This window comes from Petaurus breviceps, unplaced genomic scaffold (assembly GCF_028583685.1).
Source record: "Petaurus breviceps papuanus isolate PSGF00001 unplaced genomic scaffold, PetGlider_PUasm1.0 90750, whole genome shotgun sequence".
Classification (NCBI taxonomy): domain Eukaryota; kingdom Metazoa; phylum Chordata; class Mammalia; order Diprotodontia; family Petauridae; genus Petaurus; species Petaurus breviceps.
The window spans coordinates 4,042,593-4,055,929 of record NW_027187335.1 but is presented as its reverse complement, the minus strand read 5'-3'; the positions used below and the strand labels follow the sequence as shown (position 1 = coordinate 4,055,929).

Here is a 13,337-nt window from a genome sequence, read left to right as displayed (position 1 = left end):
AGATCCATCCCACCCCCAAAACACTTCAATTACATAAACATTAAGCATCTACTGTGCACCGAATAAAGAGCTAGGTGAGATAGAGAAGACATAGTCCCTGATGTTATGTAGCTTATAACTAAGTGCAGGTGGAGGGAGTGGGGGGTCAGGGATGTGAAATATATACAAATAACTACAGAGTATACAATGAATATGGAAAACTTTAAGCAAAGGATTGTTTGAGATCTCGGAAGAGAATGATTTCTAACTACCGGAAGCATGAAGGAAGAAAGAATTCATGGTGAAGGTGGCCTTGGAGTTGGGTTCTAGGAATCAACAGGTGTCTTGGCTCTTGAGTGTAGGAACCAACAAGAGCGAAGCCACGGAATCTGGCTGGTGCCCAGAGTACGTCAAAGGGAGTGATGTAAATGACAGTAGGTGGGGAGAGACTTTAAAGGCTAAGCAAAAGAATCTGAAATTTACTTGATGGGCAAAGGAAGACATCAATAAGCTTTCAGCAGAAAAGTTAAGAGATCAGAACTACCAATAAGGAAGTCAAGATAATGGTGTTGGTCAAAATGTTGGACGTAAAATCTGAGTAAGGACTGACCCTATGATTATATTCAACTTCCAGTAAGGAAACTCCTTCTACCAATGCAGATCAGTGCCTTCTCTACAACTTATATTCTTAGAAAGCTGCCTAGAGCAGTCTGGAAAATTTGGCAATGGTAAGAATTTTCTGAACATGCAAAAACCAAAAATTAATTAAAAAGCAAATGAATAATGAATCCAAGGTGTTTCTGGCAGTCCTTGCCCATGTTGCATCAAGCAAAACTGAAGCCTTGGTTCTAAACACAAAGCATGTGCACTGCCAACCCCCCTGTCCCCCCAAAACATACCCAAAATGCCAAAAGGGGGTTGAAAGTGTGAAAAGCTTAAGAAGCCCTGGCCTAGAGTAGATGTCAGACTTGAGGCCCACTTGCAAAAGGACAGCCTAAACAAGATTAAAATATAATTGGGAAATATTAAAAAAAAATTCAATACTGCTTAGATAATGTTAATTGGTAGTTTCCTGTATCAATACATTGCTGGCAGTGATCTGTTTCTATAGCACCAGTGGCACTGAGCCCTGAGAACTGAAGTGACTTGCTGACCCTTGAAGGGTCACTCAGCCAATAATGGTCAAGGGTAGGACTTAAAGCCACATCTTCCTGGCTTTTAGGTAAGCTCTTTATCCATGACATCACACTGCTTCTCAGAAATGAGACACAAAATTATGTGTCAGAAATATTTGTGCTACTTTAAAAAATTTGACAATACCTAAAATTTATTTGACCTTCTTCCTCTCTCCCTTTATCATATCCTGTAGCCTTCAGAACTAGTGTTTATGAATTTTACAAGACATTTCAAGCCCAGGAATGGTGAGTGGTAGCCCGATTAGTGTGAAAAACTCTAAACCAAAGAAAATCATATCAAGAAATGAAGAATGGAATGGTATAAGAATCTGCAAAGCAGGAGCTTATTTCATTTTCAACTAAATTATAATCTGCCTTGCCACAACACACACACACGTGTGTGTGCAGGTGCACATATTTTCAGTTCAAATGGGTTCATCTACTAAAAGAACAAACTGTTTGCTGTACCTTAAGTGACTCTTTTTCCATGAAACAATGTGAAACACTGTGGAAACGATGAAGAGGGCACACAGGCCCATTCCATAAATCCATGCTGTGATCTTTTCCCAACAGTCATCTGAAAGTCGATGGAGGAGGGCACTGCCCACAATAGCAGGAACAATGAGGAGCTATGGAAACAACACAGATAAATACTTAGGCACTGAATTTAGAAGTTTATTCCTTTATATCACCTATGCATTCTTATCCATCTCAGAAAAATAAAATTTCAAAACAAAACATTTCCTGCTTTTGGGTAATCATAACAAATAAAGACTGTATAGAGTTGAAGATTCTTAGACCAGCTATTGTCACTAATGTTCAATGGCTAGCAATCATATCATCTACCCTAATTTATGAAATCAAATCATATCACCTACCCTAATTTATAAAATCAAGTGCTTCATTCTACTTGCTAGACTCAATTTAAAATTCGTGCTTAAAATATGCCAAATGGGATTTTTGTAGTACTATGTAAGCCTTTTTGTCAAGCTCTGGGCATTTGCAGATTTTAAGTCTTTTTACAAGGTCTTCTCTTAACATGAAAACGCCCTCCCCTGAAGCTCATTTATACCATATCACTGTAAAACAGACCAGAATCTCAGAGGCAAAAGGAATTCTCCTTCTGGTTCATTGTCAATACTCTCTTCCTGACCCAGATTTTTAAAAATAGCTGTAACATAAGGGTCTTTTATTCCCCACTCCCCAAGAGAAATAAGCAACCTAATATCTGAACTAGAAAAATCTAATCCTGGATATAAATTGTGGAGATTTCCACTGCTTCTCTAACACAGCTTTCCTTACTGCAACATCTAAACTTGATGTATCTCAAAGAACATGAAGTCATACGCCTTCTACATGTCCTAGAGGATTTCCCATTTAATTGAACAACTTCCCTTTCAACTCTTCGGTGTGGGGCTAAATTTGCTATTTATATATCATGAGTCTGTTCCTTCCCTTATGAAACTCACAGAAGTGACAAGACAAGAAGGAATGGAGAGCTGAAAAACAAACTTTTAACAATTGTTTTAGCCTCATCTTAAATACAACCTGTACTGTATTCATTTTATCTAATGGTCTGTATACTGGCTTTTTGTACAAGACTAAAGTACAGGCAATTCTACTGGTACTATTAAGGCTATCTTTTTAAAAACTCAGTACCATACTTATTTCAATATATAAAGGTATCTAAGGATCAACTTTTTATTGATTGGTATTATATAAACAGGCTAAGTGTGTGTGTGTGTGTGTGTGTGTGTGTGTGTGTGTGTGTGTGTTTCATCAATATGTTCTATTTGGAAAGGCTACTGTATATCTATGAGTTCTGAAGGAAAAACAACAAACAAGCACCTTAACCTAAACAAGGTTATAAGCTAAGCTTTCATTTTTATTCTTGGTAGCTCAATTATACCCCAAACTAGACTTTCTTAGAGGTTTATCAGCAAACAACTGTCCTCAAAACCAATTATATTTTCAAAATTATTAGATTCATTTTATATTTGTGGGGGAGGGAGGGAGGGCACAGTGGTTAACGGGCCTGCCTAGGAGTCCCTATTAGCTTTTGACTCATACTTGCTATCTGTTCCTGGGCAAGTCCCTTAAACACTCAATGCCTCAGGCAACTTTCCAAAACTAGAAGGCTCCTGACCTGGATAGAATACTAGGTCCAGACACCACCTCCTCACTCCCAACAAAATAATAATTTGCACTCCTATAAAACAGGGGTTGGACTATGATCTCTAAAATCTTCTCTGGCTCTAAACTGTACAATCCTTAGTGCAACAGGGAACAAATTAAGCCATGTGGCATTTGAAAGGAAGTTTGAAACCAAAGGCAGGGCAGCACCTTTCCCATTACTGAAGATGTGCCACTGTCTTGAAACTGGGACTCAGTCCAAAACCAAAGTACACTGGAGCATCATGATCCATGGCATCCATACTATGGGACCATCAGGAAGAATCATCTTGTAAAGGGGTCTTTTGGAATTTCAGCATTTTATGTCCTTGATGGGAGAAAACATAGATTACCTGGAACTATGTATTCTATTGTACAAAGTGTTAAAATCCAGTTCCTAATAATAACATATGTACTTAACTGATATTTTATATCCTACTGTAAAACGCATCCAAGTATACCCCCCAGTAGAACTTGTTTTAGAACAATACCTTAATCTTGGTATTAACGCACATAGAAAAGAAGCTTTATGAAGTTTGGTTTATCCTAAGCAATGAATAAATGACTTAAAAACTAAACTAAACCATTAGTGAATAAGAATACTTAATGATCAAGTAATCCAATCATAAAAGCTGGTTTGCTCAGGGATTATTAAACTTCATGGTTCCTAAGAGGAAGACAGGTGATTATATACTGGGGAAGGAATGAGGGTTAAGGGAATGAGAAGATACAACTATTCAAATGAATTTCATACAATCAATGAATGTGTTGTTGGAATGGTGCTCAGTAGTCATCTAGCTCAACCCACACCCAAATAGGAATCCCAACAAGAACACACAAGACAAATAGGCATCCAGACTGTGCTCAAAGACCTTCCATGAGAAGGAACCTACTACTGCCCAAGGTAGCCTGTCCCTCTTTTGGACAACTCTAATTTTGGAGGAGATTTTCCTAACATTGAACTTTGAACATCTCTCTTTGAAATTTCAGCCCACAACTAAACCAGTGGTCTGCTCTTTCTGGCCAAAGAACAAGACTAATTCCCCCTTCACTTGACAACCCCTCCCTACCCCTTTTCAATCTTTTCTTCTCCAGCTCAAACATTTCCTAGTTCCTTCAATTGCTTCTTATATGATGTGGAAACCATTCTTTGTAAAGATCCCTGTGTTTTGGTATCCATTCAACTCAACGATATGGCAGAGTAATAGCTTCTACACTGGCTAAAATGATTTAATACTTTTTTCCATCCTCTAAGAGGATGTACATTATTGCTTTTATAAACTAGCCCCTATTGCCTCCCCTCAAGTGTCTAGTATTTGCTTATATTGTTTCATTTATGCTTTTTTCACCCAAAAACATTTTTATAAACCCCCATACCAATTCAGCAAAGTAAATAAATTATTTACTAAATGATCTTGGACCTAAAAAGTTTGAATTATACTACAGTCTGAAGGCAGGCACTAAATTTGAAGAGATCCCTGGGGAAAAGATAGTCTCCAAAGAGTTAAGACACATTTGAAAAAGGTGACGTATTTTCTCTTAGAGTTAGTAGTCTTCTTAAAATAATTCTCTTTATTTATCCCTAGTATGCATGATTATTCATTTTATAAAAACCTCATCAGAGGATACAAGATAGGCCAGGATATAGTCCACTTAATTGAAAGAGGACTGCAGTTTCCATGGTGACTCAACACAGAAACCCTGGCAGCGTGTGTAAGCATCATTTTGCCAGTCTTCCTTGGCTCACAGATTGCAAATTGTACTGATTATGTATTACAGATAATACTAAGAACTTCACTACTGATCACTGGGAAGAATTTAGAGGCTGGCTGACCAGCATACTCACTGCATGTGTGTAACAGTTAGCTGCATGTTCATAGCAAGTAGGTTTATAGCGGCTGTTGGCTGGGGCCCGATGGTTCATGAACCTGGTAAAAAACAGATATCAGGTTAAGAAAGCAATGATGAAGAGTGTGTAGGCATGCCTTGTATGTGGCAGATAAGAAAGTGATGATAGAAATGCCTACTTACAAAATCAAAATGTCGGAAGTTATGGTGGACAACTTATGGTGGTACTGGACTTAAAGTGAGGACGATCTTAGTTCAAATCCTGCCTCAAATGCTTTACTTACTGGTTTGATGCCGATAAGCAACCTTAACCTCTCTCAGCCTTAGTTTCCTCACCTGTAAAAGGAGGAAAATACTAGCACTTCTCTCACAGGGTTGTTCTCAGTATCAAACTGAGCTAACGTGTAAAGTGCTTTGCAAACCTTGGCTAAATAAATGTTATCTATTTTATTTAATAAATGCTGGAGGAAAAAAAACCCAAAACAAGTTACAGTAAATATGTATACCAAACTGATAACAAAACATTGGTAACATATTGTTTGTTTAGCTAATTGTTCCTTTAGTTCATTTAAAAGAAAAAAACAAGACTTCCCCAACCAATAATGTGTTTAAACTTATGCAAATGCAAACACAGGGTACTTTTCTGGTCATTAAAACATTAAAAAAATAATGCATTTGAATGGTTTCTATTATATTGCTCAGAATATTCAGGTTAGACACCCTTCCATATAAACAGGTGTTTTCTGCACACTGCCTAGGTTCCAGAGCCTTAAGCCCACATGATCATCAGGGCTGTTCAACTTGTTCTTCTATATTATGTTACAAAGAACATGTTCCCACACTGGGCAGCATAAATAAATGATACTTTGCTAGCTCAAGCCTGAGATAAGTAGGTAGACTGAACCCTGCTCTCTACACGAATTAAGTGAGGTAGGCTCCAAACCTCACCAGAAATACCCATTATTTTTCTTTTATTTCATTATGAGAAAGTTGTTTTCTTTTGGAGAAGTTTAGCTGACAATTTGAGATGACTTAGGACATTCAACATAGAACTCTTTTCTCTTTGGAAGGCTGCTTTCTTGACAGATGAACAAGACCCTTCCATATCTAAAGGGAATCCTAGAGGAAATCTGAAGGAGCTAACTTACTGTCTCATATGGCAGACAGTACCAGGCCAAACTAAGCAGACATATTTAGGCTGCCCTAAGCTAGACTTAGCATTTGGATCCCAAGTATTAAAAAAAATAACATCTATTTTTATGCACAGATGAAACCAAACACTTTGGAATCAAGTAAGACATGGTCTTAAGAAAGATGCATGAAAGTAAGGCCTTCTGTAAAGAATTTCTATATAGATTGCTCACCTGCACAATGATCACAGTTTGATGACTAGAGCGACTGAGGTGCTAGTCATTTCACAGTCAGTCAACAAATATTTGTTGAACTGCATTTTTACTGTTTTGGAAACTGTTAGAGAACTACATAGTGAAGCACTGCAAAATTCTTTTAAACTGTTCTCTCATGTACTTTTGTAGACTTCAAGTAATATTTTTGGTCTCCTGATAATCTCTCAAATAATTTTGCTAATTTCCTTCAGGACCAGGGTGTTGCCATATAGGTCTTATTAGGAGAAAGGAAAATAATTACACTCTAGGGAAAAGTGCTTTAAAAGTGTCCAAAGATCTAACACATCATTAAGTTCAGACATAGGAACATATCTGTAAGTCAGCACACCCTATGAGGAACAATTTTATAGGGTAAATGGCAATACCTTAGGATGGTTGAGGTTAAATTAAATTGGCAACTCTCAACCTCGGGTGGAGTAAGCAGGGTTAAAACCACCCATCATCAAGACTAATGCTAAAATAGCAGTCTATATTATTGTTGGCCCACAATTAGAAATTGAAACTCTTATACAGGAACAGATAAATTGCCTTAAAATTCTTAACACAATGCAACATTATGAATTTACACAGAATGACTTATTTTATCCCTAAGCTGAACAATGTATGTTAAAATAACATTAAGTTTAAGAGGAAAACATAGTATACCTGTTCTCCCCTACCCCCAATGCCTTAACTTTATCTAATGAACAGCAAAGATGTGATATGTGATTATCAGCTACTCTCCTTTAGAGCAGGAGTTTTTAATCTGAAGTCCATGACCTTTTTTCTTTTTAAGGGATTGATAACTGTATTTCGATATAATTGGTTTTGTTTGTAACTCTACATATTTTGTCTTATGCATTTCTACACATTATTTGGAGAAGGGGTCCATGTCCATTGGTTTCACCAGAATGCCAAAGGAGTCCATGATACAAAAATGGCAAAGAATCCCTAGACTAGAGTGTTTCTTTTTCTCTCCTTCACAAAGTATTTTCTAGGGGTACAATGGAACTTTCAGCATCTCTGCTCCAGAGAAAAGGTTTTGAAAACAATTGTGTTGTAATTTCCCAACTTCTTGCCAGAAGCCAAACCCTCTACACACTCCATTTTGGTACCAAAAAAAATTTCATCTAACTAGAATAAAAATAGAATTGAATTTGAATACAGAAAAACCAGTTCTCACACAAAAATAAAGATCAAGAAAGGATCTCAAGTATTATGGTAAAAAACACAACCCACTTCTAACATGGTTATTGATACACTCTACAGGTTACCTAATATTCTAGCATCAGCAGGAAAAGTATCACCTGCCTGAAGGAGAAAAACCAAACCAAACTTGGGTAAATGATGACCATTTACAGAGTTTAGCCAAGACTAAAATGATTAAGTAGGGAAAACAGTAATCCACTTGACTCCTTCCACACTTAAAGAACTTCTCCCTCATCCTTTGGTGCCACTTTCTCTTCTGTCCCATCTGCCCAAACCAAATCCCTCCTGCTGCTTCCCCAAAACCTTTTGCTCCATTCAGGCTGCTCCATCTTCATCCCTCCTCTCTATTAAAATGTACCTGCTCTGGAATTCATTTTGTTTGATTATGGAGCTCTGTTATGAGGGCTTTGCTTTTTTTTTTAACAGGGAGGTAAGAAAATAGGTTTTTGTCTATTGAAAAAAAAATAAAGTTAAAAAAATAACCTTGCTGTGTCCTTTTCTTACTCTGCTCTCACCTAGCTTTGGAAAGTTGCTACAAAAACTGATTCACAATGAAATGTGAATAGCTGATATATCATCTATTAGCTCTACCAGGACCAACAACGACAATTTAAACAAGGGATTCCTGAAGATTACAATGCCTGAATCCAAGGAACACATCTCCAATAATGGAAAAGCAGCACTATAGCCAATTGAGGGAAGGGAGTTGAAAGGGGGGAGGAGGAACTGACCCATTGCTCTCTAAATTATATTACATAGATAACTGCCTAGATAGATGTAATATCATCCCTACTCCACAGTTAGATATCTGATACCCCATGTTTTGAAATAAATACAAAATTAGAGAGGAATCCTATCCATAGCTTTCAGTGCTTCTCTACTTACTGGTACTAAAACAAAAAGGATGTTGGGGGAGAAAATGATCAAGATTGAAGACCAGCAGGTTAATTCTGGTTCTTGGGCTCCTTCTTCTTAAAGTGGTGTATTTTCTGAAAGCAGCTTTGCAAATCACAAAGGATCTCAGAGGATTAGTAAGAAGAATGCCCTTCCTTTTGTAATATTAATACTATTCCTATCTTAACAGGAAAGTGATACTCTATAACAGTTATGTTTCTTTAAGTTTATAGCAAACTGCACCTCAATTTAACAAAAGGAAACATACTACCTCAATTAGAATTAAAATATCTTTGATCCACAACAACAAATGTCCTTTAACAGGGACCAAGGCCCTGAGCATGATAAATTAGCCTTCAATCTAATCATCTGTTAAGAACATCAGCCTACCATGAATACTTCCATACTTCTACATATTAGTTGTCCTTTACATTATGGGACATAATTGAGGGAACGTTTCTTCAAAAACAGCTTCTATCATCACTAGAGATTCAGACTAATAAATGGTTCATGAGGATGATGGCCTAATGGCTTGTACAATTTGACCCTCCCCTTCCCCAAATGATTCCAGCAAGTGCTACAGTGTGAAAAATGGAATTAGTGGGGAAGGTGGAGAGCTTGAGGAGTACTACAAAAAACCTTCTTCTTATGTATTGTTTTTAAACTGTTACCAGTAGCATAATGTATCTATTGTTGAGAAATGGGTCATGTATCTTTTGGGTAGATGTAGCAGGGTACAAATCAATCTCAAAATCTCAAGGGAGAGGCGGGGGGGGGGAATCCATAGAAACAGGTAAAAATGAACATTGGAGAGGTTTAGGGCTATATGATCCTGGAAAAAATGCTGCAGGTGTTAGAAGAGGAGTTAAGAAAAGGAGAGGCTGGTAATTTTCAGTGTGGTGAGCAGATAGAAATGTGGCCATTCTGGAGCCTATCAAATAGAATGTTTACACCTTTATGATTTTAGCACACCAAGTATACTGCCTCCTGGAAATTCTGCAGTAGACTGAATTTTCCTCATAGCCCCACTCTGTAGAAGCTGAATAATTCTGGAAGCTGACCCAAAGTCACAATAACAACAAAATTTCCATCATCAACAACCTGGTAGAATGCTTAGTAGCATTCTAAGTGCATAAAAGGAAGAAGTCTGCGTGATCCAGTCAAAAGGCACATGGATGAATGCTACACTTGTTCTCTGCACAGCTAAACTACTATGGTTTAATGTAATGTTTCCTAAACTAATTTGGCCATGGAATGCTTTAGGACTTGAGATATATTGAGAGAACTCATAAATACTGGCCTAAAAAATGTAGAATAAAGTAATTTTTGAGTAAAGGAGAAAATTAAATCCACTTTCTATACTCCCCCCCCCCCCAATTCTCAGGTATTTGTGACACATATAAGGAAAATCTCAGACATTTTGTCAGAAACCTTTTTTTTTTCTTTTTTTTAACATTGCTAGCTGTTGGTAGGAGTGTGGTGGGGACACATTTTGAAAAAAAAACAACAACCCTAGTCTAATGAAATGTTTTCACTGAAAATGCCCCTATTTACTGCATGCAGCTCTATATTTGACTCATACTTACTTATAAATATCCTGACTACTTCTAAAGCTATGAGAAATACCTACCTTTTCTTCTCCCCTCCCCCAATCTGTCCCTTTAAAAATATGCAGCATAGACTCCTTGGCATGTTAGTATGTGAACTGGGGAGACAGGAAGGTACTCTCTTTTGTTAAATGAGACTTTTCAGTCTCATATTCTCACACACACATACAAATGTCCAATGAGAAATGGAAGCACATTTTCTATGGAATAACAGTGAATTATGGGATGTGAAGAAAGCTAGGTTACTACTTAGGATTGAATGTAAAGGCCACTGGGAGAAGATAGAAGACCACTAATAAACCTTTAGGCAGTGATTTCAACTGCAGCTCCTTTCTCAAACAGAAAAACCAAAGGAGGTATATAGTAGAAAAAAAGCAAAACCGAATTGAATATACCACAAGGATAGAGCAGGCCCAATCATGGACTTCATTTTCTTCTTTTTTGTGTCCACATAGGTTTGTTTTCTCAAGTCTTTGACTCTAACACACCGTTATGACTAGAACAGGGCAGAAAGCTTGGTTTTAATTTAGGGGTACTGATAGAAAGTTCCCTGAAGGAGCAAAATTCTCAGGCAGTCAGTTGACTGAATATTCCTTATCACTAAGAAATTAATGAGTCTTAACCTGTCATTCTCCTAGCAAATGTGACCTGTTCATTCCTGTTCATTTTAGATTCCTATAGCTTGTGGGAGTGGGGTGGGGGTGGGGGTGGTTGTGAGTCAGGAAGGAAACTAAAATCCCTGATCGAGTAAGGAATTTGTGAGGGAACTAGAATAGGAAATATAAAAGAGAATCTTGTATTCAGAGACAAATTAAGATTCCCCCTTTTCTCTGCTACAAATAAAGCCCAGTAAAGTCTGTAAACTCAAGACATCAAGCAAAACCGTTCCCCACTCCAGTGAAATCCTTAAAAGGGCTTGAAATAGCAACGCTCTCAAAATTCTCTTTCTCCAGTCTCACACGACAAAGCCTTTTGCTGCTCACTCCAGCTAAGTGCATAAAAGGGGGAAGTCTGCGTGATCCAGTCAAAAGGCACATGGATGAAGCGTGGCAAGAGCCACCGGATAGGTGACCCTTCACCCACTTAAACTAAAAAGGAAAATCTCTTCACCCTGCACCCCCAGCTTCCTTTCGGAAACTATGCGCAAATTCCCCATCTAACTAAAGTACAGAAGAAAAGAAGCCTTGAGGCAAAGTCAGGCTCTCTCACGCTCAGTGGGATCCTAACCAGTTCTTCCACGAAGGACCAGCCTGATCTTTCCTAGGAAGGGCTGGGTTCATCCTTCCCATTTCCTAAATGAGAGGGCCAGAGAGCTGAAGCCTCACGCTGAAATTAACATTTGGCTTCTCAGTGCCTAAGAATAGCACAGCCTGAGGATGCTAAGCCAAGGCATGCAGTGGCAACTAGGGCTAAGCGAAGCAGACGCTGCAGCATCCTGCCTCAGTTTACCTCCCCTCCCCCACTTCAACCCTCGAAGCTATGAAAGCCGCCCCACCAAGCTGCTGGGGACGCGACAGAGCTTGGGAGATGCTCAAGGCTGAGCGGCATCGGCTTTGCCTTTCGGAAGCTTTTACCTCGACTCCATGAGCTGCAGCCACAGGGGAAAACGACTGCCTGGGCCCTGGACCCCCAGCGAGTGCGGTGGTTATGGATCCAGGGGCCAGTCTGGGACTGGGGGCGAAGGGGGTTGGGATGGGGAGAGAGTCAGAGAGAGCTGCGCTCAGACCCTGCCCCTGCAGCCTGGGGCTCCCAGGCCATATAGGGCGAAAGAACCGGCTCCCTAGCGCCCCGCCGCGCGGCTGCACCGAGATCAGGCGGGGACTGGGGCGGGGGTGGGGGGAGGAGATCCTGGGAGATCCAGCGAGAGCAAAGGGAGCCGCTGGGAACAGCTGGAGGGGGGGTGGGTGGGAGGAGGAGGATTCTCTTCTGCGAAGGAGAGTTCCACTGGGTACATCCTACACAGAGATCCCCTTAGAGACCCTCTGAAGGAAGGACGAGGGTGCGGGCTAGGGATCAGCCCTCGAGGGAGATAGGGGAGAGAGAGAATGGGTAGGGGGCTGGCATCCATTCTAACAGACGGGGGCGGGGGGAGAGATCGTCCCCGGGGGAGAAATCCTGGAACCGGAGCTGAGATCCAGTCCTAGAGATCTATTAGCGAGGAGTGGGACGGAATCGCCCCTGGGGAAGAGATCCTGGAGCTGGAGCTAAGATCCACCAGTAGGGGGTGACTTGGGATCGCTCCTGGGGGAGAGATCCTGAAATTGGAGGTGAGATCCATTCTTAGAGATCCACCAGCGGAGGTGGAGTGGGATCGCCCCCTGGGGAGAGATCCCAGGGAGGAGAGAGCCCGGAGGAAACCCCTCCAGACTGGATGCGAGAGGCGGGACAGGGTCGAGATAAGACCTCGAGAGAACCGGTGCTCACCGCTGGAATCGGCTCTTGAACCGCATGGATGCTCCGGGCGCCTCGGGGGCTCCGTCTCGGCTCTTAGCGTGTCTGGCCCCGCGGGCTCAGGGCCCTCATCTCCCGGGCTCGGGCTCAGGCTGCTCCGGACACGGCCCTCACGGCCGCCCGCCCCCCCGTCCCCGCCCGAGACAGCTCTGCCGGGCTGGGGCTCGACAGACAGGGCCGGAGGGAGGGCGACTGGGGTCCGGGCCGGGCAGGCCGGGAGGCGGCTGGGGGAGGCCGCTTAAACCGCCCAGAGCCTCCCGCCTCCCGGGCTCCCCCGCCCCCGGAGCCCCCGGCCCCGCCCTGGGGCCCGGCCCCCCAGAGCCCCGGGCCCGCCCACCGTGCGTGCCTCTCGCGTCACCGTCCCGACCGACCAATCAAAGTGCGGAGCGGCCGCGGCGGCAAACCTGTCATTCATTCCGGTCGGGCCTGGGGGGAAGATGGTGGGGCTCAGGGTGAGAAAGAAGAAAGAGTTGGGGAAGTGGAGGGGCGGGGCCAAGAGGAAAGGGGCGGAGCTAGAAGCCAGGATGGAATAAGGGCTGTGGAAGAGGGGCAGGGCGGAGAAAGGGGGCGGAAGAAGGAGCGAGGGTGGAGAAAGACGTGGAGCACGGGGAGGCGGG

General features: G+C 41.4%; 1 protein-coding gene across 2 annotated transcripts in view; it reads right to left on the bottom strand.

Moving 5' to 3' along the window:
* The window catches only part of MMD (monocyte to macrophage differentiation associated), a 28,868-nt gene extending 15,896 nt beyond the window's left edge, over positions 1-12,972 (bottom strand). The window contains exons 1-3 of one of the 2 annotated variants that reach the window (XM_069067464.1): positions 12,694-12,972; positions 5,173-5,254; positions 1,623-1,783 (exon numbers count right to left, since the gene is read on the bottom strand). In XM_069067464.1, the coding sequence (XP_068923565.1) occupies positions 1,623-1,783; positions 5,173-5,254; positions 12,694-12,719 (269 nt within the window). In that variant the 5' untranslated portion in view covers positions 12,720-12,972. Of the gene's footprint in view, positions 1-1,622; positions 1,784-5,172; positions 5,255-11,843; positions 11,989-12,693 lie in introns of those variants that run through there. The other variant, XM_069067465.1, reaches the window with a different exon arrangement.
* Between the last annotated feature and the right edge of the window lie 365 nt (positions 12,973-13,337).